We start from the raw sequence: 23,275 nt of genomic DNA on the forward strand, positions 1-23,275 counted from the left end.
CTCAATGTTTGTTTGTTTGTTTGTTTGTTTTTTAAAAAAAAGCTCTCACAAGGAAAAGGTTACACAACATGTATTACAGAAATTGAGTCTGATTGTATGAGTGATGGCCACTGTATAAGTTCACATCCACAAACAACATAGTTTATATTTTTTAAATGTTATATATCAGCAAAGTTATTTCGTAAGATGATGGTGAAACTTTATTTAAGTGAAATCTTAATCATTTCCTCTAATAGAATTTCATTTTCCCATCTCTGCAAATTAAGAGAAGCTGTAAGGACAAAAGAACAAAGGCCTCTCATTTTCTTCTTAAGTATTAATTGGGCATCACCTGAGCTCCCTGGGCCAGGAGCTACTTAGAGCTTGGAGCCTTCCCAGGTCCCACCTGAGTTCCCATGGCTCGCCTTCCCCTAAGGTTTGAGTCTCTCCCCATCTGGACTCACTCCCACATTAATATCCCTCGGTTACTGCTCTCACCAGCTACTGCACAACAGAAATCTGTCCGTGTTCCTTCTTACCTTTTCCTATGATGCATCAGCCACTCTGCGGGCCTGAGGTCACTGCAGTGTTGTAACTGACCCTCATTCCAGGTGTTCATGATACTGTGAAACCGACAGCCCTCTGAGTGATAGGAAATAAAATAAATTAAACACAACCATTCATGTGGCCGTTATGATGATACTTATAGGCAGACAAGATGGTGCTGCAGAAGTGTAGATGTGGACAGTGGATGCACATCAGAGAATTAGGAAATGCTGCCCAAGAGCTGAGATACTAATTTGAACTGGAATCTGGGACTGAACCAACAGAAGGGAGGGCCTTGGGGCACATGTGACCACAGTATAGTTTGTGAGTAGAGACCCTGACTAATAATAAACCTAGAAGGCAGGTGGCTCAGGACCTCAAGGCAGTTTTAAGGATCTGGGACTTTAAATTAAAGGGAGTAGGCAGTCCGTCCTGCTTATAATTGCTGTTCTCTTAGAAGCATCTTAATTGACCACAGAGGCCTCTTAGACACAGCAGGCAGAGCAGCTAGATTAGATCATGTAATGCAAGCTGCAATAGCAGGGGCAACGTGTCTTAACAAAGAAGGGCACTTACAGCACAGTCCAGCTAGAGAGGAGAGTCCCCAGGACATCCGCAATGGGATCGCACAGCGTGGTTCCTATGCTAGCAGTGACCATGTCCCCCCGACCACCACCACCACCACCACCACCCATGGGATTTTTGCAGTTCAGAAGATAGAATCCACCAAGTGCAGCAGGCTGGTGTGGACACTTTTCTAAAGCTGAAATACAATCACCCTCCTCTGAAGTCCTGTCTTCCTTCTTCTTCTTTTATTATATTTAGGCCTTTGTAAATTCTCCTTCTCCCTGCTGTCCTGGTAGGATGGTCTCTCCCCTCTGCTGTCCTGTGGCCTTGGTCTCTTAGGATAAAGAGGGAGGGATGTGAGCTCTCAAACTCCTTAGACTTAGACTTGTGTGCATTATTAAGAACTCTAGAAGAAACTTGTCTCTAAGAACTCAACCAAAGCACAGAGGCAAAGGAGGGTTGGTGGAGAGTGCTGCCTGCCTAAAGAACATTTCCAAGGTTATCTTGAAAATAATTCCCAATGGTTTTGTGAGGGAAAATGTTGTTTATGTGTATATGGTTTCAAAACTAAAAGCAGACTCAGAAGGTTGTATTTGTATACTTACGCATACTTATAAATGTAACAATAACAAATAAGACAGGATAGTTAATTTGAGGGAAGATAAGGGAAGAAATAGATGAAGAGAACCTGGAAGGGGCTGGAGGGAACAAAGAGATGTAAATAGACTTTAATATATCAAATCATATTGATTTATAATTTAACCTATGATATATCACATGTAATTTATAATACAATATAAATTATATTAAGATGTATAGATAAAAAGGCAGGTATATAATTAACTTGAAAATTCTGAATGAGGAAACACCACACTTTGACTGTATGCAATAATATAACGTATATATGTTTCATATTTAATCAATTCCTCATACTCAGCAACGTATTTAAAACTGAAAATGACTCTCAGTTTTTCTCTGTGTTCGCCTTCTTCTCTGCAGCACTGTGAACATCTTCCTTGATAGCCTTTCACAAAACACTGGCGTAAACCAAAGGTCTCGTTCACTTGAGTCCCTTGAAGCCAATGCATAGGCCTTAGAAGATCATTGCACAATTCTGAAGCATTTTTTTTCTACCAGATGAATCCCAAGGCCAGTGTGGTTGTCTTGTTTGGAAGAATAACTGTAGGCCCTGGTGTAGGTGACAATCACTTGTCAATTCCAGGAGTCTCGTGCCAGCTCCCCCGTTCCTGAAACCCCATAGCCATTTTCTTCTCAGAGTTCTAAACTGTGCTAATAAGAGAGACTGGCTCAATCTGCGAAGGAAAAGCCATTTCTGCCCAGGAGCCATGAACTCGGGGCCTGGTGGCAGCTTTGCTATTTGCCCAGGCAGCTTTGCCTTTGCCTCTAGACTTCAGAGTTTCTTAGATCTTAGCAGGTAAGATGCAAAGCTGAGGAAGGTAGGACACACCCACTGCTAACAGGAACTGGTTGCTATGGAGCTTCTTGATGGGACTCTCGTTTGTGCATCATTCGTATTTGTCCCCAAACGTGATCCATGTTTTGAGATTTACTGTAATGTCCTGATATTATGTGCCCGTATAAGACATTAGAGTCACTTCATACTCCATGTCCAATACTGTGACAGCTCACAGGTGGAAGGGGACAACTCTGAAACTGGTTTCTAGATGATCTGAGCTCAAATTATACTATCCTTCACATATGTAGGAGCCTTCTCAGGTCCCAGAATCCCTTTCACTGGCCCTTTGGAGCCTGTAAATACCAGATTTAGTAATCATTTCTCTCCATACCTAATTACTTCTGGACATTAGTCTGAATTCATTCAGGCTTTGAAGTCACTAGGTGCAATTAAATTCATCCATGCATTGACTAACAGTGGAGTGCCCGGCACCTCCAGGAAATGGCTTGAGTAAGTACCCTTAGGAAAAAGGCTTTATTTAAAAAACAAACAAACAAACAAACAAAACTAAATTGCTTGTTCCATCCAGGACACAGCCTCCTGCTTATTAGCCTGTGCTGTGGTCGCACTGGGTCCAGCAACACTTTTTCCCAGCATTCACAATCCTGAAGCAAAGAGAGAATCTAGAACTTCAGTCTTCAGGGTCCCAGAAGGTGCCTGATGCATGGACGCATCACCAGTGTGGGGATTTGGACTCGCTAATGTATACTCAGGTGCTACTAGTGATGGGTGGTTACAAATAGCTTTGTGTTTTGTCCAGAGGTATATCTGTGATTACAGCATAGTCCTCATGAATCAGAGAAACCGTGTGTGTGTGTGTGTGTGTGTGTGTGTGTGTGTGTGTGTGTCTATCTGTATGAGTTGTGTGTGTATCTCTGTCTGCATCTGTGTGTATATATTTGTATGTATTCATTTCTGTGTGTGAATTTGTATGTGTGTATCTGTATATATCTATATGTATCTATATGTGTGTATCTGTGTGAATATTTTTATTTGTAACAGTATATGTATCCATATATGTGCATGTATCTGTGTAAATCTGTATGTATCTGTGTATGTATCTGTGTGTATCTCTGTGTACCTGTATCTGTGTGTGTCTCTGTGTACCTGTGTGTATGTATCTGTGTGTATGTGTCCGCGCATATATCTGTGTATATCTATGTGTGTCTGTTTTTATGTATCTGTATTGTATCTGTGTGTGCCTGTATTATGTATCTGTGTGTATATTTATCTTTGTTTCATTTATAAGCCCTAACTTTGAAAATATTATAATTCAAAATTTAGATTTGTTTTCTGGTTCTCTGTGTAGGTTAATTTCTATTTACATGTGTTTTTTATTATTTTGTCCTTGAGAGCATGGTAATAAAAACATACCATATAAAGAACTCGGTCATAGCTACACTAGCACAGTTCACTGTAGTCTAGTTCTGTGGATCATAAAGTCTCATTATCTTCATTTGCACATGTTTCAGTCAGACAGTTAATCTTATGCTTTATAATGTTTATTTATTACCCCACTCAGATAGCCTCATATTATATTGCTGTATTGATCATTTTATTGTGATGTCTTGTGACCTGAAGTTCCCATAAAAATAGCTATGCTTGTGCTAACGTGTCCACCAGGCAGATTGGAACTTTGGTTGTGGAAAGTTGGAATGTTGCCAATCCAGACCCAAATTGTCACAGGCTACCTTGAGTCCCCTTCATAGCCTGTCACTGCCATATCTGTTATCTGACCACCTCGTTGCTGTCATGTGACCCTTTGGGGGGGGTCAGTATTAACAGAACATTAGCTTTCAACAATCCAAAACTTAGAGAACCATCAGCTAGCATCTGAAACCCGTAGCAGAGATTGCCACACCTTGCTGAGACCTGCCTGCCTGATATCCCACCAATGTGTCTGAAAAGTGCCTTGATTTATGACTTTCTCTTCTTCTGTCACTACACAAAAAAAAAAAAAAAAAAAAAAAAAACAACAACTCCACAAAACCATTGCTACACTGGAAAATGGTATTTGGGGTAAACTAAACTCATGTTCCCAGGCCATGACCTCTCAGATTTGGCTCCAGAAGAAATAATCAAAACCTATTAAGTGTATTTATAAGAAATGTTATCAAACGATATATGCCCTGGCTGATTTTCATCAAGAAGAAGCATCTAAGATTGGAAGAGTTATGTCATAAAGACTTTGCTCATGACCCTCTGGTGTGAACTATACTTGTTGCATAGGTGGTATAGTGATACCTGGATAGCCTATTCAGGTGTCTTCAAGAATACTCAACTTTGAGTTTGTGTTTTATACTAGCTTTAGAGTATCCTATAGTCAATAAATACTGGTCAAATATACGTGGTAACAGGATAGAGGGATCAAAATGTTGGCCTGGAGGTCATTTAGATTAGTCTAAGCTCCAATTTTAGTACTTTAACATCTGTCTGCCTTCTTCTCACCATCTGCAAAATAAAATAGAGACGCTCTTACCACATGACCTGAGAATTGAATAAGATCATGACAGTTAAGGACTGGCATAGAAGATCTCAGAATCTGGAAAGAAATAAGCAAATGGCCCAGCAGGGTGACCAATTTAGTATGCTGTCTCTAGACAGACTCCTTAAATGCACACCCCGATTCTGGGGCCCCTGGCAGTGTGAGCCTGTAAATGTTTCTTAGCTTCTTGCAACGTCAGGGATTTAATTCAAAGCACACTGCTGCCTTATAGTTTTCTAGGTCCAGATATTGGAAATGAGGCATAGCATACAAAGCCAGGGTGTCAGCAGGGCTGCCACAAAGGCACCTTACTCTAGGGTTTGACCATCCTTTCTCCAATCTGTACAGACTGCCTGGTCTTCTGGGCTGTCATAATTACTCTCCACCCAGTAATTAGCTAAAAGATAATGTCCCTACCTCAGTCTCTTTAAATTTTATTACATTTAGTTCAGTGTGTGTGTGTGTGTGTGTGTGTGTGTGTGTGTGTGTGTGTATACATGCCAAGGCACATTCATGATCAGAGGACAAGCTATGGGGGTTAGTTCTCATCTTACACTATGGGGAACTCAGGCGTAGCACTCGGGTCAGACTTGATAGCAAGCATCTTTGCCAAGGGAGCATCTTGCTGGCACCCAACTTCTTTAAAGTAACTAGGTCTCTTAAGTCCTTTCTGCCATAGAAAATACCACAGTCACAAATTTGGTGAGGTAGAGTGCATCTGGGGCTGAGGGACTCTGTGCCATCTCACTCATCAGCTGTCAACTTCTGAGCTGTAAGGCATGGTGAAGGCCAGGGGGGTCAGGAGGCAGTTACATGGTGAAGGCCAGGGTGGAGGGGAAGCAATTACATGGTGAAAGCCAGAGGGAGGGGAAGCAGTTACATGGTGAGAGCCAGGGGGGAAGGGAGGCAGTTACATGGTGAAGGCCAGGGTGGAGGGGAGGGGAGACAGTTACATGGTGAGAGCTGGGGGGGAGGGGAGGGGAGGCAGTTACATGGTGAAGGCCAGGGGGGGGCGGGAGGCAGTTACATGGTGAAGGCCGGGGGGCGGGGAGGGGAGGCAGTTACATGCTGAAGGCCAGGGTGGAGGGGAGGGGAGGCGGTTACATGGTGAAGGCCAGGGTGGAGGGGAGGGGAGGCAGTTACATGGTGAAGGCCGGGGGGGGAGGGGAGGGGAGGCAGTTACATGGTGAAGGCCAGGGGGGGGGGAGGGGAGGCAGATACATGGTGAAGGCCAGGGTGGAGGGGAGGGGAGGCAGTTACATGGTGAAGGCCAGGGTGGAGGGGAGGGGAGGCAGATATATGGTAAAAGCCAGGGGGAGGCTCAGGGGTTAAGAGCACATACTGATCTTTCAGAGGACTGGAGGTGCATCTGCAGTACCCTTGTCAGGTACCTGTAACTCCAGCGCCAGGTGTCAGAACTCTGGGTCCCTGAACTCACATGTGCACATACCCTCACAGACCCATACACACAGGCACATAATTTCAATTTTTTAACTAATCATAAAACACGGTGATGAAATATGAGCTGCCTCACAGCTCAGATAAGAAATCAACAGTTGAGTGGAGAGTGGGATATGACTTTCACACAAACTCTGGTGCCTCATATTTGACCATGTCCCCTGGATGGGGAGACCTGGTGGCACTCAGAGGAAGGATAGCAGGCTACCAAGAAGAGACTTGATACCCTATGAGCATATACAAGGGGAGGAGGTCCCCCTCAGTCACAGTCATAGGGGAGGGGAGTAAGGGAAAAATGGGAGGGAGGGAGGAATGGGAGGATACAAGGGATGTAATATGAATAAATTAATAAAAATAAACAAAAAGAAAAGAAATCAATAAAACGAGTGATGTTAAACAGTTCATTTTGAGCCTAGACACACAGAGGAGGCATCTGAATGGTGGTCATTATTATCACCACGCTAAGTTCAGAAACCTGAGATGCCCTTCCTGCTACATAAGCCAGGGCCATACAGGCCTCTGCTTCACCAGGATGACTCGGGGATGCCTGGACAACACAGACTGAGGAGGCGGCTGTATTCCCAGGAGCTGTTCTGTAGCTCTCAGATTCTTGGCAGTCACCAACTGTGAGCCATGGCTCTCTCAGTGAACAGATTTTTTTTTTTTTTTGAAGTGCTCCCTCAATTTGAGATCGGATTGTCCTCAGTGGAAGGGTTCTAACTGAAGGCCTTATAACTCAGAGGAACAGATCCAGCGGCAAAAAATAAAGGGCCACTTCTGCTGCTTCTCTTCCCTGCCTATGCCCCCTCCCATCAGGACACTCAACCCTCATCTAGAAGAAAGGGCCATGGTGTGCAAAATGTGCCTGTTTACTGTTACCGATCTTGTGCATGACTCTTGGCTGCTCGTGCCTGGTTCTGCTCTGGGTGACCTATTTAATTTTGGCATCTAAATGTGTTAACTCACTATGCCCAGCAGTAGTTTCACTGCGTTGATATCCTCAGTGCCCCCTCAGTGCCCCTGCTGTCTTCTAAGTTGTCAATATTCTATCACTCTCAGATATTACCATGGACAGAATTTAAATAGGCAAAAGAAAAAATTAGTATGATATTTAACTGCAGTTAAACTATTGCATATGTTGTTGATAAAGCATGACAGATTGAATTTTTGTTAGACCCAGAATGGTGCCTCAGACCTGTGGCTTCAGTATTTCTTCTTTTTTAAAATTTTTTTTATTTATGTTTCTTTTTAACATATACATTTATATTATTACACATGAATGAAATAAACACATGCAGCAGGAAGAACCATGAGACAATCAGGATTTATATAAATGTTACATTCATAGTGATTTGGCTATTTGTATTTGGAAAACTTGAAGTAAGCATCTTTCCTATCTTGTTAGATCTAAATTTCTGAATGAAGATCAATATCTGTCATATCTCATCTCTTTTAACTTAAAGCATCTATCTTGATTTAAAAACATCTTAACCCCTAACCTACTAAGCTTAATTAAAAAACTAAATAATCTTTTCGTCAACCCCATCAGAGACTTGAAAAGGAGTAAAACTTAAATACCTGAGTGAACCAGAAGTGCAGGTTAGCAGTTTCAAAAATGAAAAACTGACTGAGACAGATTACTGCCTACACAGTCAACCAACACACTCTATAACGTTGGAGCATCATCTTCAGCCTTCTAGCCCAATATATCTGACAGACACTGAATTAAAGAGGCTTCAGCAATTTCGAGATCTGAGGGAGGAGGAATGCCATGAGACCCAGGACAGCCTGGAATAAAGAGTAAGACATTCTCAGAACAAACAAAAATATTATGACATGTATGTTTGCTTGCATTCTAAATATAAGTGTGTTCTAACATCTTTAAATGTGTGTGTGTTTGTCTGCGTGTCTTGCGTGTGTCTGTGTTTGTATTGTGTCTGTGTCTATGTGCATGTGTGTTTGTGTCTGTGTGTGGTTGTCTGCCTGTGTATCTCTGTGTGGCTGTATGTTTGGGGGTTGAGGGTCACATGACAACTTTCCTCCACCTTTGTATGAGTTCTGGGAATGAAATTAGGTTGCCTGGCTTGCCTGGCAAGCACCGTGCATGCTGAGCCATTACCTGACACTTTAAATGTATGTTTATTAAAAGACAAAAAAAAGATTCTAGTGTGCTGGTGTGTGTCTTTCCTCTCAGCACTCAGAAGGGAGAGGCAAGTGGAGCTCTGTGAGTTCCTGTCCAGCTTGGACTATATAGTAAATTCCAGAGCAGGTGTAACTACATGGCAAGACTCTGTCTCAAAGAGCAGATAAAATGTTTCACCTGGTAGATAAAGGTGCTTGCCAAACCTAGGACCCACCTGGTAGAAGGAGATAAGCAGCTCCTGAGAGTCGAGCTCTGACTCCCATGTGCACGCGTTCCCCACTCCATCTTCCTCTCCCTTTCCCCCAACCCCACCCTCTAATGCGCATGCGCGCGCTAAATAAAGAAACTATAATTCTAACAAACCACTCCTTCTACACTATAGGATTTGTAAAACGTTCGCTTTAAAAATAACGGTTCTGACCCAACTAGATTTTTAGAAACATGTAGCCAGATCAATGGGCAACAAGGAGAGGGATTCAAAAAGAAAAAAAATCAGTAGGTACATCTTCTGTCTTTGATATTCTTCCTTTCCCTGTGTGGAAACATCTGTCCAGCAGCACGATGGGTACTGACGCCTCCCATGCCTGCCTTGAGCCTCCTCTTCTATTTCCCTCCCCCTTCTGCCCCCTCACAGCCAGCTCTGTGTGCCGCCTCTGAGGAGCACCCTTACACACCCGGCCTCCCCAGAAAGCACACAAGAACATCCTCTCTTCCTTCTTCCAGTGACTCAAAATCACCACCTGCTCCCTGCACGCTCCTGGGCCAGGAGTGAAAAAGGAAGCATCTAAATTAGTTACACGGTGAACTTCCTCATTTTCCCAAAGAAACGTGTGCTTTATAGGGCATGGGGTATAAAGCCTGCGATGAAAGTTTAAGGTACAAAAAAAAGAAAGAAAGAAAGAAAGAAAGAAAGTTAGTTTAAGGTACATTTTAATGACACGTCCAGAATGCAGCTTTTTGAGAACTTTCTACTTCCACAACGTGACCCCAGAAACAAGTGACCACGGCCCCCTCTCTCTGTGTATCCAAGGTCCCATGTGGACTCAGGCACCTCTGAGAAGTGCCAGGAGGCTTCTCCATGGAACTGACTGTAAGAACTCACAGGTCCCGCCACTCTGTTATTTCTCTTCCCTCCCCTGCTTGCCTGATCTTTCTCAAGATGAAAATGGTTAATTTGGGGGAGGATTTGACTTATATTTCCCGATATACACACGCGCGCGCGCACGCACACACACACACACACAAGGGGATAGATGAGGAAGAGAAGGAAGAAAACAAAATTAAATGTAAATAAGAATAATGAAATAAAAGAGCATTCAGAACAATAAGAAAAGGAAAGGTTGGCGTGGAAAGTGAGATTAAAGTGCAAAGAAATGGAAACCGATGAAGGGGGATGAAACGCCAAGGAAGCAAGGCCAGTGCTCAAGGGTTGCGTTCCTTAGCTAAAATGCTTTGTGCACAGCACACCAAGCCCCCGTCCCATCCACCCACCTCTGGCAGTCACCAGCACATATTTTAGGTTTTACTTCAGCTCATTCCAGTGCATACTGAAGGCAATGCCCCTGCACGACTAGCTTTGAGCAAACAGAGGCATCTCTCTGCGCCTTCCTTCACAAAATTCCATTTGAACTGTATGAATTCTTAAGAATTCAGGCAGAATTCATACTGAACCCTTAAGAAGCGTGGTGTGCCTGTAATCTGACAAATAGTTTCAAACTTTCAATAGCCCACAAGGGCAACTGGGAACTCTCTCTAAACCATAGCTTCACCTTCGTGAAATGGGACTGATTAAACCATCAGGCTTGTGAGGTTGAACCTGACTATGCATCACTGCTTGGTACATAGTTAGCTGTGTGGTAGAGTGCCAATTGCTTTGAGTAACATCGTAGCTACATCACTGTTGTTATCTCTTCTCTCAGTAGAAGTTTGACATTAGTGTCCTGCTGCAGGAAACAGTATAGTTTCTCCCTTGGCTATTGCTCACACTCTGTACACCTCCACCTCAATAAAGAAGAAGAAGAAAAAGATGTAGATGAAGGAGGAGGAGGAGGAAGAGGAGGGGGGTGGCTAGGAATCTATGTTGGTCTGTATAGTGCTTGCCAATCATGCACAAAGCCCCGTTTGACTCCCCTGACTCACACAGACCAGACATGGTGATGCATGTCTTCAACCTTAGGAGTTGGAGATGAAATAATCAAAACCCCAAGGTCATCTCCGCCTATTCAGGGAGGTTGAGGCCAGCCTGGGCCTACAAGAGCCTCTGTTTCAAGCAAAAGAGAGCCAAATGTGTAAAGGCCACAGGCTTCCCTGGACTGCCTGGCAAATACAGCTCTGTCCTCCTCTTTTATTTCACTTACTTTTTCCTCCCAGAAGTCCAGATAACAGTTAACCAGAGAAGACATACATACATACATACATACATACATACATACATACATACATGTGTGTTTACATACATCTTTGGCACATTAGAGTTGATCAAGAGAAGACCTATTTTTTCCTACTACCCTTCCTATTACTTTCTAATCAAAAGAACAAATTCTCTGAGTGCAAAGAGACATGCTGATATCATAAATAATTTTAGATTTTCCATATATCCATCTGCTTGATATATAAATATTAGGCTTGTGCATCCATGGACTCCAACCCCTACAACATGAGAAGCCCCTTGGTAATTTTTGCATCAGGGTTGGACTACCTTGGCCCTGCAGCTGCACTTCCCATCTTCCCACAGACAGATGCTCTGCCATGGCTTATTGCTAGACTAGTGAAAAATAACCTGGTTTTGCTGGAAGGAACTCTCACCTGTTTATTTTTGTTTATTAGATGTTTAGAAAAGTAATCAGAAATATGTTTAAGAGTAGTGACACTGCCAGGAAACTGGGACAGAGGGGAGGACATCCTATTGGGACTCTAGATGAGAGAAGCATGGGAGAATAGCAAAGTATAAGGATCCAGAGGGTCCTAGAAACCTACAAGTAGAACATTATGATAGGCAGATTTGGGCCCAGGGGTCCCGCTCAAACTAAGGCACCAGCCAATGACAATACAGGCGGTAAACTTTAAACCCCTACCCAGATCTAGCCAATGGTCAGAACAGTCTCCACACTTGAGTGGAGAGTGGGATATGACTTTCTCACGGACTCTGGTGCCTCACATTTGACTATGTCCCCTGGAGGGGGAGACCTGGTGGCACTCAGAGGAAGAACAGCAGGTTACCGAGAAGAGACTTGATACCCTATGAGCATATACAGGGGGAGGTAATCCCCCTCAGGAACAGTCATAGGGGAGGGGAAAAGGGGAGAGAGGGAAGAATGGGAGGACACAAGGGATGGGATAACCATTGAGATGTAACAAGAATAAATTAATAATAAAAAAAATTTTTTTAAAAGAGTAGTGATACTGAACAGTAAGATGAGAAAGTAATGGGTACTTTGAAGGTTGACATTTCCTAATTTCTGCACGGAAGCTAAAAAAAGACCATCCATGCTGTGGATATGGCTAAAGGGTTGTCACCTACCACCTGAAAATCACTAGGTCCAGTACCATGTACTGATTTTTTTTAATGTGAACAGTCAGTTGATACCGGTCTGTCATCCCAACCCTCAGAAGACAAAGGTGGAAGAGCAACAAGCTTGAGGCTAGCCTGGGCTACACAGCAAGGCCCTGGCTCGAAAATTAATGCAGACATATATAAATGTTTCAAAAATACTTAGCAGCCCACAAGAAAGACAAGGAACTCTCCATCATGATGTTCATCTATCAGGACAAAATAGACCAATTCCTATGACATCTTCACTCAGGCCAAAACACAGACACAGACTGTAAGCATTGTCCAAGGCACACGCCACCTAAAAGGGACCTCAGGTCCCAGTGGCAGACTCACAGATCAGAAGACTTCCTCCTCACAGTCATCTCCCCTTAGGGAGCTTTGAGTTACTTTCTGATTGGCCTCGCCCTCATCTCTTGGGTTCTTCGGAGACGTCCGGAAACTGAACCCTACACTGAGGAGTCTGAGCAGTACCTTTGGCTATGCCAGCTTGTTCCCAGCCCTCCTCTGCAGCCTGTACAAGTCAGGTTACAGGCATCCTCTCTTGCCGTCTAAAATTAGATGGAACCGAACGGAAGCTCTCTTGAAACATCTTGCACAGCCTTAGTACTGGAGGCTCCTTCCTGACTCAGAAGAAAGATGGATGATAGTGGTTCTTTCTAGAAGAAGAATGGCCTTCTTGCCTTTTTTTTTTTTTTTAACTTAGTCACTTTACATCCCAATTGTAGTCCCCTCCCTTGCTGCCTTCTGATTTCTCCCTCCCTCTGTCCCTCCCTCCCTCCCTCATACCTTCTCTCTCCCTCCCCTAGTCCTCAGAAAGGGGAACCCTCCTCCCCTAACATCTGACCTCAGCCTATCAAGTCTCATCTGGCCTGCGTGTATCCTCTTCCTCTGTGGCCTGGCAAGGCTGCCCCGCTAGAGGAAGTGATCAGCATGTGGGGCCAGAGTCTATGTCAGAAGTAGTGCCTGTTCCCCACGTTATGGGACCTACATGGAGACTGTGCTGTCTATCTACTACATCTGAGCCCACACCATGCACGGTCCTTGATTAATGCATCTGTCTCTGCACCATCCCCCTCCTCTGTCCAGATTTGTTGGCTCCATTGGCTTCCTTGTGGAGCTCCTGACCCCGCTAGGTCCCCCTATTCCCCAACTCCTCTGTAAGACTCCCTATGCTTCACCCTGAAGTTTGGCTGTGAGTCTCAGCATCTGCTTGGATCGCCTGCTGTGTGGAGTCTTTCAGAGGACCTCTATGGTAGGCTCTCTTCCTGTTTCTTCTCTTCAACTGCTTCCAGAGTCTAGTCTATTTGTCCTTCTGAATGAGAATTAAGCATCCTCCCTAGGGTCCTCCTTGTTACTTTGTTTCTTTAGGTCTGTGTATTGTAGTGTGGTTATCCTGTATTAGTTGGCTAATACCCTCTTATAAGTGAATATCTTTCTGGGTCTGGGTTACCTCACTCAGGATTTGCCTGCAAATTTCAAGATTTCCTTAGTTTTGATAGTTAAGTAGTAATCTATTGTGTAAATGTACCAGTTTCTTTATCCATTCTTCAGTTGAGGGATATCAAGGTTGTTTCCAGATTCTGGCTATTACGAATACAGCTGCTATGAACATAATTGAGCAAATGTCCTATTATATAGTGGAACATCTTTCAGGTATATGCCCAGGAGTGGTATGGCTGGGTCTTGAAGTAGAATTATTCCCAATTCTCCAGAAAGTACCAGATTGATTTCCAAAGTGGCTGCACAGGTTTGCATTCCCACCAGCAATGGAGTGTTCCCCTTTTCCACATCCTCACCAGCATGTGCTGACACTTGAGTTTTTGATCTTAGCCATTCTGACAGGTCTAAGTAAGATGGAATTGTCATTGTCATTTTGATTTGCAGTGCCCTGATGACTAGGGATGTTGAGCATTTCTTTAAGCATTTCTCAGACATTCAATATTCTTCTGTTGTGAATTCTCTATTTAGGTTTGTACCTCATTTTTAATTGAATTATTTGGTTTGGTGGTGTTTAATTTCTTGAGTTCTTTATATAGTTTGGATATTAGCCCTTGGTCAGATGTAGGGCTGGTAAAGATCTTTCCCCACTCTGTAGGCTCTCACTCTGTTCTGTTGGCAGTGTCCTTTTTCTTACAGAAGCTTTCCAGTTTCATGAGATCTTATTTATTAATTGTTGATCTTAGAGCCTGAGCTATTGGCGTCTGTTTCAGAAATTGTCTCCTGTGCCAATAAGCTTAAGGCTCTTCCCCACTTTTTCTTCTAACAGATTTAGTGTGTCTGATTTTATGGTGAAATATTTAAAACACGTGCATGTTAGTTTTGTGAAAGGTGATAAATAAGGGTCTATTTGCATTTTTCTACATGTAGCCATCCAGTTAGAGCAGCACCTTTTGTTGAAGACACTATATTTTTTCCATTGTGTGGTTTTGGCTCCTTTATCAAAAAGCAAGTGTCCATAGGTGTGTAGTTTTATTTCTGGGTCTTCAATTTTATTCCAGTGATGCACCTGTCTGTTTCTATGATGGTACCATGGCATTTTTATTGCTGTTTCTCTATAGTACAGCTCAGAATCAGGCATGGAGATTCCTCCAAGAAGATCTTTTATTGTATAGGATTGTCTTAGCTATTCAGGTTTGTTTTATTTTGATTTTCAAAATAAAGTTGAAAATTGATCTTTCGAGGTCTGTAAAGAGTTGTGTTGGCATTTTCAAGGGAATTGCATTGAATCTGTAGATTGCTTTTGGTAAGATGGACATTTTTACTAGGCCCTCTTGCTTTTCAATGGAATATTTTCTATTTGTAAAGCCTGCCTTCTTAGGTACCTTTGTCAATATATGTATATGTTTCTGCATAGTTGCGTTGCCCAAAGGAATTAATTATCTTCTCCATTTGGCTCAAGGTACATTTTGCAAACTCTTACGAGGAATAAATATACAAAAATAAATAGCGAAATAGCCTAAGGATGCCAGTCTAATATACAAATAAGTTCATACTCAAAACAAGTAGCATCATAATTCTAGTTCTGTCGCCATGGTTTTTAAGGTGGAAGCTCAGGTGCCAGCAGCCCCATCAGGAGAAGCTCAATCACTGCCCCTAATCAGCCAATTAGAGAGACTAGGAAAAGCTGAGGCCCGAGGTTTATTCAGTATGGCCACACTGGAAAGACGTTCAGATGACTCCAAGCACAGCAATACAGCAACAACAGAACCTGGTCCCACCCATCCTCGACCCATCGTTGTCTCAGTCCTTGTCTACATCACAAAGTGGTCCAATGGACTGCAAAACCATTATCCATTATTGGCTGAGGATACATTCTTGTTCTTACAAATAATTGCCCTCATATGGGGATACGGACTTTGCAACATGAAGTGTCACTTTTCTTGAAATTCAAGGTGACTCAAGTAAAGCTGAAGGACAGTGGCTTAGCTCTGTGTTCTCACCTAAGCACAGACAGAGAATGAGGTCAGTGGCATGTGGCCTTCATCGTGTTCGTAGTATCTTATGGGTCCAAGTGAGGTGTAGATGCTTTTTAGCAAAGGCAGGCTCTAAATGTGTTTCAAACTCTAGCTGTGTATTCAAAATATCTGAGATCCACCTGAAATATCTAAGTGTTCACTGTGACCCCACATTCAGTAGACACAGAATTGGTACTCTGGGTAAGGACTCTGGACTTGGCTGATTAGCAGCAGAGCTTAGACATGCTACAATGGATACTTCAGATATAACAAATTGCTGAGAACCCACCTGGCTGATCATTACACTAGAGGGACATATCTGCCCCTCCTAAGTAGGTAGGTAGGTAGGTAGGTAGGTAGACAGACAGATAAATTATAGATGGGTAGATAATAGAGAGATGATAGACGAAAATAGAGAACAGATTGAAGACAAATAGATAATTGATAGATGAATGATAGAAGATAGGTCATAGATAGATCATAGATACAAAGATAGATAGCCCATCAAACATTTATGTTAACCACAGTATTGTCCCACTCATTAGATAAAGCTCTAAGGAGGAAAGACAAACACAATTACAGTTGGACTCAAGAAAAAATTCTGAATACTTTTTTTTAATGTTGGCAAAGGTTAGGACTAGAATGTAATCTGAAAAAGCTGAGAAGCCTTCCTTCGTAACAAAAGTGAAAGCAGGTGTTTATTTGGTGCCAATAAACCAGCTAAAGGAGGAGAGGAGCTAGAGGTGGGATCCGTGGTTGTTAAGAATTCCTGGCTTGCAGTAAGGCATGATTGCTGACCCTGGCACTTTTTTTTTTTCACCCACCTGGAACAAATGGGAAGGAAATAAACTGTTGGATGAGTGTCACCATATTAAACACACAGGCTGCAAGTAATTGCTAAAGTGGAGCAAAGGCAGAGGCAAGGCAGACTGTTGTACAAACACTGCGGGCTTATGCCGCTTTAAACTGTGAATGAGAATTCGTGTGTGATCTGGCATGTTTACATGTGTCTGGGGTTATATAAACCTGGACGCCTGGGATTGTTTTGCTCTCCACAATTATTTCCAGTGTAACAATATCTTCTAACAGGAGGCAACCATTAAGACACACAACCGCGTTTCCCAGCAAATTTGAGAGGTCTGGCACTCTTTTCCATTAAGTCTCTCCGTCTCATTACCTTTTTTTTTTTTTTTTTTTTTTTTTTTTTTTTTTTTTCAGCTTTCCAACTTTAGGAGATCTTAATCTGCACTGTGTAGAAATATCTAGAGTGAGGTTACTGGCAGTTGGACCCCACGCAAGCCTGATTTTTAACTTAAAAATAAAATATAAATGGAGTTGATGATCTCCCTGACAGGAGCCTCTGCATTATTTAACTTTACCTGCCTGAGTCTCAAGATGTTTAGTTATAACTCAGGAACCGCAATGCGCTTCTGTTTTCTCTCAAGGTTGTGACATTTAGAAAGCTATGCAAATGTAAGACACCATTAGCTCAAGTTGTTCCTTTCAAACGTCTTATGTACCATGTATAATGAACTAAATACTTATTGTGAATGGTGTTAATTAAAGAGATGTCACTCCAGAAATACCTTAAGGGTGTGGCATTTCAATATGAATGTATCCCCATATGCCAAAAGATAATTTGTATTTCTTCCAAAATTCTGCATTTACATGTATTATTTTTTTATACTTCTTTCAATCAAATTTGTTCTTTGAAGGTTTCATACATGTATAGAATGCATTCTGTTTACTCTGTTTGCTCTCACCCACCACCCTCTTGGATCTCTCTCCAGCATCTTTCATCCCCCGCCTTTCTATAAGGCCTTTACTACATTCCTGTCTGTCTGTCTGGTGACTCACTGATTTACCAGGGTCATCTATGTGACCATGTCTTGGAACTGGCCATTGTCACTGTTGAGTATACGACTAAAGATGATGACTGCCCTTCCCCCAAGAACCCATCAGTTGTTAATGGATCAGCAGGGAAATATATGGCCCCATGAGCCCCTCTGTGATTGCCTGTTGACAGCAGAGTCAGTTCAGGGGGCCATAATCACCACGAAACCATATATATACAGGCTGTGTCTTCCCTGGAAAACAGTATCTTGAAGCCCTTCTCCTTATATAGCCTCTACATATTTATTTTTTATTTCTTACTGGATCCCAAGCTGTTTGATGCTTCATTTCAGACCTCCCCACACATACAGAGTTAGGACCCTTCTCATCGTGTTGTAGTTTTCTTATCTTTAAAAAATAATTAGCATAGATTAATTTTATAAAACAATATGTTTTATTTTGACATAGCATGCCTGTGTATGATATATTTTGACAGTATTTAACCCCCTAGTGCCATTTTTGTGCCTCTTAATAACTTCCATCATTTGCTTTTTGTCTTCATATTTTTAAAAACAAAAATCTCAATTCCACGTCTGAGAGAAAATCTGCCGTACTTGTCCTCACAAATCTGGCTTCTTTTGCTTAACATAGCAACCTTCAGTTCATCTATTCTCCTGCAAATGAGCTAACATAATCCTCCTTATGGATGAAAAGCACACCACCATTTATATGTGCCTCATTTTGTTCATCTGTTCATCTGTTGATGGACACTGTCTTGGATGGAGTTGCTATTGCGACAGTGAATCACCGTGACCAAAATGCAAGTTGGGAAGGAAAGGGTTTATGTGGGTTACACTTCCACATGGCAGTTCATCACCAAATGAAGTTGGGACAGAATCTCAAGCAGGGAAGAATCCTAGAGGCAGGAGCTGATGCAGAGGCCATGGAGGGGTACCGATTACTGGCTTGCTCCCCACGGCTTGCTCAGCCTGTTTATTGTAGAACGCCCAGGACCACCAACCAAAGGATGGCACCATCCGCAACGGGCTGAGCCCTCCCACATCAGTCACTAATCAAAAAGATGTCCTACAGCCAGATCTTATGGAACATTTTTTTTTCAATTGAGGTTCCTTCTGTTCAGATAACTCTAGCTTGTGTCAAGTTGACATAAAACTAGCAAGCACAGGCACCCGGGTGAAACCTTATTTAATAATTATGTGCATACAAGTCTTGTTCTAAGACACTGAAGTGTGCAGCCAAACAGACACTTCCTGTAGCCACAAGCTCCCACACCTACTCTGCTCACTACTCACTCTTTCTTCCACTTAACCCAATCGAGTGGCATTGCCAAAAATCGAAACCTCCATGTGTGAAGTCTCTGATTAGCCCCTATCTGGTGTAGACATCAGACTTTCCAAATCTGGTGTTGCTTCATTCCTCTATACTTCCACTAATACTTGGACCTAGAGATGCTGGCTAATTCCCAGTTACCCAGTGGGCCGTACCTCTCAAAATCTATGTGCTTGCCCACACTTCTAGCTGTGATTATTTTTCCTACACTCTTCCATCTTAAAAAAAAAAAAAAGTACTGATTGAGATGTAATATGAATAAATTAATAAAATATTTTTTAATTACTATTTGTTCTTGATTCCCCTATGCCAGACTTCTCCTTTCTTTGATGTCATTCTCAGATCTCACAAGCAAGCTACTACATCTAGCAGTACGTGCTTTCACATGGTAACTATTACACCAAGCTACAAATAAATGGTTACTAGAAAAATTTCCCCATTTCTAAACTGAGATCTTAGAAAGCACAGAGCTCCATAAGGTCAAAGGTCACATCCTCTTATCTTTGGATCGTAGAAGATTATCAAGGTGTCTTACAACTTATAGCTGCTTTTTAGATTTTTTTTTTTTTTTTTAAGGAAGGGGGTTTATTTGGGCTTGTGGTTTGCAGGAGAAGTTGTCTGTCATGGTTAGAAGACACGACAGTGGGAGCAGGAGATGGCTGCTCACACTGTGTCTGCAGTCAGGAAGCAGGGGCAGGGGAGTGTTAGAGCACCTGCTTTCTAAGTGTTGCTTAAATACGCAGGTGGGAGCTTCTGAGTGAAGATACCAGGCACTCGGCATAACCCCGGGGGCTGAGCTTTAAGTCAAGGACATAAGAGAAAGAGCCCCACCATCACCACTCATTTATCTCTGCTCTTTCCTTTCACTCTAGCAACACTCACATGAGTGTCTAAGTTTGCAAGTGTCCTACCTAAGAGAAGGAGAGCCACAAATTGAACAAATGAGACATGTAACTGAGCCATGCACCTCGTGACAAACAATAATATTGTCCCTTCGCCTCTGTCATATGACATTGGACAACTGTTGTCATGCTAAAAATTCATGGAAACCAGTGATCTTTGCATTGAATGGATGACCGTTGCCATGGTAACGCACCATAACCAAGGAGACTTATAAAAGAAAACATTTATTAGGACTTATGGTTTCAGGGAGTGGGAATTCACGCTCACGAGGAAGGGAGACTGGCAGCAGGAAGGTGGCTATGGCACCAGATCAGTAGCTAAAAGCTTACATCTGATCCACAAGTGGGGAGCAGAGAGACAGAGAGAGAGAGAGAGAGAGAGAGAGAGAGAGAGAGAGAGAAATCTAACTGGGAATGCCATGGGCTTTTGAAACCTCAAAACCCACCTGCAGTGACATGACACCACCTCCAACAAGGCCACACCTCCTATTCCTCCCCCAAAAGTTCCACCAATTCATTCAAATATATGAGCTTACGGGGGTTATTCCATTTTCACCACCACAACGATTGTATTTAATTCTAGTATTTGATCGTATGGTGCTTAGCGATTTTTATGTTGTGGTAAGCACCAGGACTTACTTGGTGAGCCAGTGTTTCCTCACTATGGTCAGAGGGACTGTCAATCCAGCTGGGCCAGAGGGGTCGCAGCAAGACTGAGCTGAGACAAGTTTATTCCAAGCACTCAGACTTTTTTATACACTTATCAAAACAGATCACAATGATGGCTGCCAGGATGCAATGACTGTTGCAAGCAAAGGCAGGGTACAGAAGCTTACTGTCTAAGAATCATTGTCCAGCCAATGACATCAAGACTTAATGGGACACAGAAAAACACAGGTGGCCTGACTGCTTCCTTGCCTGGGGAAGTGCTTCGGATTTCAGGGAGCTGAACGGCACACCGTCCCCCAGGAGCCATGGACTCTAACCTAAAATACCTATGAATCATACTTCTTAAGGTAGCTAGACCAGACCAACTCTGTGATTCTCTGCATGTTGGAAAATAAAAATATTTTTACACCTTCCAACAACTTTATGACATATGAGATGTCAGTAGTATGTACAATAATCCAAATGAATGATATATTTCATTTATAAGTGGGTAAAAGTAGAAAAGATATTTTTGTGGGATATATATATATATATCTCCAAATGGAGACCCTAAGTTGCCATTGAGCGTCCCCCTCAGTTGGTCTCCACTTTGTTTCTTGGCACAGTATCTCTTGTTAAACCTGGAGTACTCCAGTGAGGCTCATCAGCCTATCAAGCTTGCCCCAAGGATCTCCCGCATCTGTTTCCCAAGTAGTAAGAAAAGAGGCTGCAGCCAGCCCTGTTGTGCTTATACTGGGGTGCTGAGGGCCCACACTCAGGTCACCACACCTACAGGCCAACGCCTTCTCTGCTGCTCTAAATGATTTATTTCCATCTGTGGCACAAGTGAGTGTAATGTGCTTCCATAGGAATGGCTGTTAGCCTGCCTGGTGTGAAAATAACACGTGTTGTCACAATTTTGTCCCGCAGAATGATTGAAGATAGTGGAAAAAGAGGAAATACCATGGCAGAAAGAAGACAGCTGTTTGCAGAGATGAGTAAGTATGGAACTTTTAAGGAACTCCCTACAGTGTTCATTGAATATTCATGAGTAGCCAGAAATAGCCATAGAATCCTTAGGGCCTCTGGACTTTTCTCCAGATCCTCAGTTCCTTGCATAAACTATGCATTTGGCCATTTCAGCCTCTCATTAGGTGAGAATTAAATTAGTCAGTGATTTATTATAATCTGCTTCTACACTCTATATTTCATAGGTTTTTTTTTTTAAAGCATTTCTGGGCAGACACACTTGACAGCCATGCTCAGCACTAACTTTAATCCAGCCCACTGGCAACCGAAGTCTGCACTCACCTGTCTGCCTTACCAAGTGGCTGCCATAGTGTGAAATCTATACAACACATCTTTGAATGTCTTCCCTGGAAAATGATAGAATACATTTAAATGAGAAAGAGGGACTAAATAGGAGTATTGACCAAAGTGGACCAAAGTAATGTCACACTGCTTGCTGTCGTTTGGACCTCCTTTGGAAGACAGTCTGTCCCAAAAACAATTTTTAAAAATAACAAAGCAAAGTATAACCAAAGATAAAATCAGTTTAGGGTGACCTGTATAAGGGACCCCAAATGCAGACGGTATTTCCTGATGGTTGGTCTATGAAAGTGTGGGAGTGCTGTGTAACTGTCTCTAGTAGCATCTCCTTTATGGGCCTGTTCTATTGTTCATAAAAACAGGGGAAAACATTCTTCTCAAATTAAATGTTATAAAGAAAAACATTTCAAGGCTCTTGTTCTGTGTGTTTTATTTTTTGATCCTCTGAGTAAAAGTATGACCACTCAGGGGTGACCTGTAAGCTCATTCCCTTGAGAGGAAAAAGTGATAGGAAGAAATTCGTACTGAAAATAAGGTATGATTGGCAAGAAGAGGGTCTAGGAAGTAAAAGAAAAGTTCCCAGATGATTTTCCAATCATCTGGTGGCACCTGTGCACTGTTCGAATTAGCAGAGGAAAGAGAGTTAAAAGTGATGTGGGGACTTCTCTCCAAAATACATCAATATTCTTGGATATCTATATCTATATGTAGATATGGATATATAGATAGATAAATAGACATGGATATATATATATATTGCTTATCATACTTGCTTCTGAGTCTTGTTTTGTTTTGTAAGGTTTATTTGTATTATTCTGTAACTTAAAAATTAAACTTCCTTGAAAATTTCATATATGTCTATGACATTTAATCCCTCTTTTCTTCCCTCCAACCGATCCTATGTCCTTGACTTTCAAATTCATATGTATTGCTACATAGATGAATAAATGAATAAATATACAAATACAAAAAAAAAAGTGATGTGGGGATTCCCAGACATCTGCCCGCCTCTTGCACTTACAGCAGCTTAAGTGTCTGGGAGAGCTTCAGCAGACTTGCTAGCGTCCCCTGCCCTGTTTGACGCTGCCATCTTTACTCTGCAATGACTCATTGATCCCCTGGGATTGTGGCCTTTTTATAGACACACATCTGGTTATGGGCTTTCAAGGACTTGGCTAGACCAGAGGAATAAATTTCAATAAACTAGTGTACTGCTGTTAACGACGTATTGCGTCTTTCAATTTTCTATATGGTATAGATATTCTATATTACCCCCCAAAATAAATAAATAAATAGTGGAATATTAGTTAGCTAAACTAAATTTTTCTACATGGATCACAACAGTGTACTGTATGTCACAAATGCACAGAATTGTTTTTTAATTGAAAGCAAAGTTTTTAAAGGAAAAATATTTTTGCATAATTAAGATGCAGGGGGGAATGTTGAAGAGCAATTATTTGGTGATGGGGACAGCCTGTCTGAACATCTGAGTAAACTCCATCATGGGCAAATAAGTTGATAGGCACAGAAAGAGGACTAATATTTTCTAT

General features: G+C 42.2%; 1 protein-coding gene across 7 annotated transcripts in view; it reads left to right on the top strand.

Annotated features, from left to right (window-relative positions):
• Positions 1–23,275, top strand: part of Dtna (dystrobrevin alpha) — a 358,243-nt gene that overhangs the window by 214,680 nt on the left and 120,288 nt on the right. For all 7 annotated transcript variants that reach the window (XM_051163351.1, XM_051163346.1, XM_051163348.1 and 4 more), the window contains one exon: positions 21,327–21,394. In XM_051163351.1, the coding sequence (XP_051019308.1) occupies positions 21,328–21,394 (67 nt within the window). In that variant the 5' untranslated portion in view covers position 21,327. The remainder of the gene's footprint in view (positions 1–21,326; positions 21,395–23,275) is intronic.

The sequence above is a fragment of the Acomys russatus genome, chromosome 20, assembly GCF_903995435.1.
Source record: "Acomys russatus chromosome 20, mAcoRus1.1, whole genome shotgun sequence".
Lineage (NCBI taxonomy): Eukaryota > Metazoa > Chordata > Mammalia > Rodentia > Muridae > Acomys > Acomys russatus.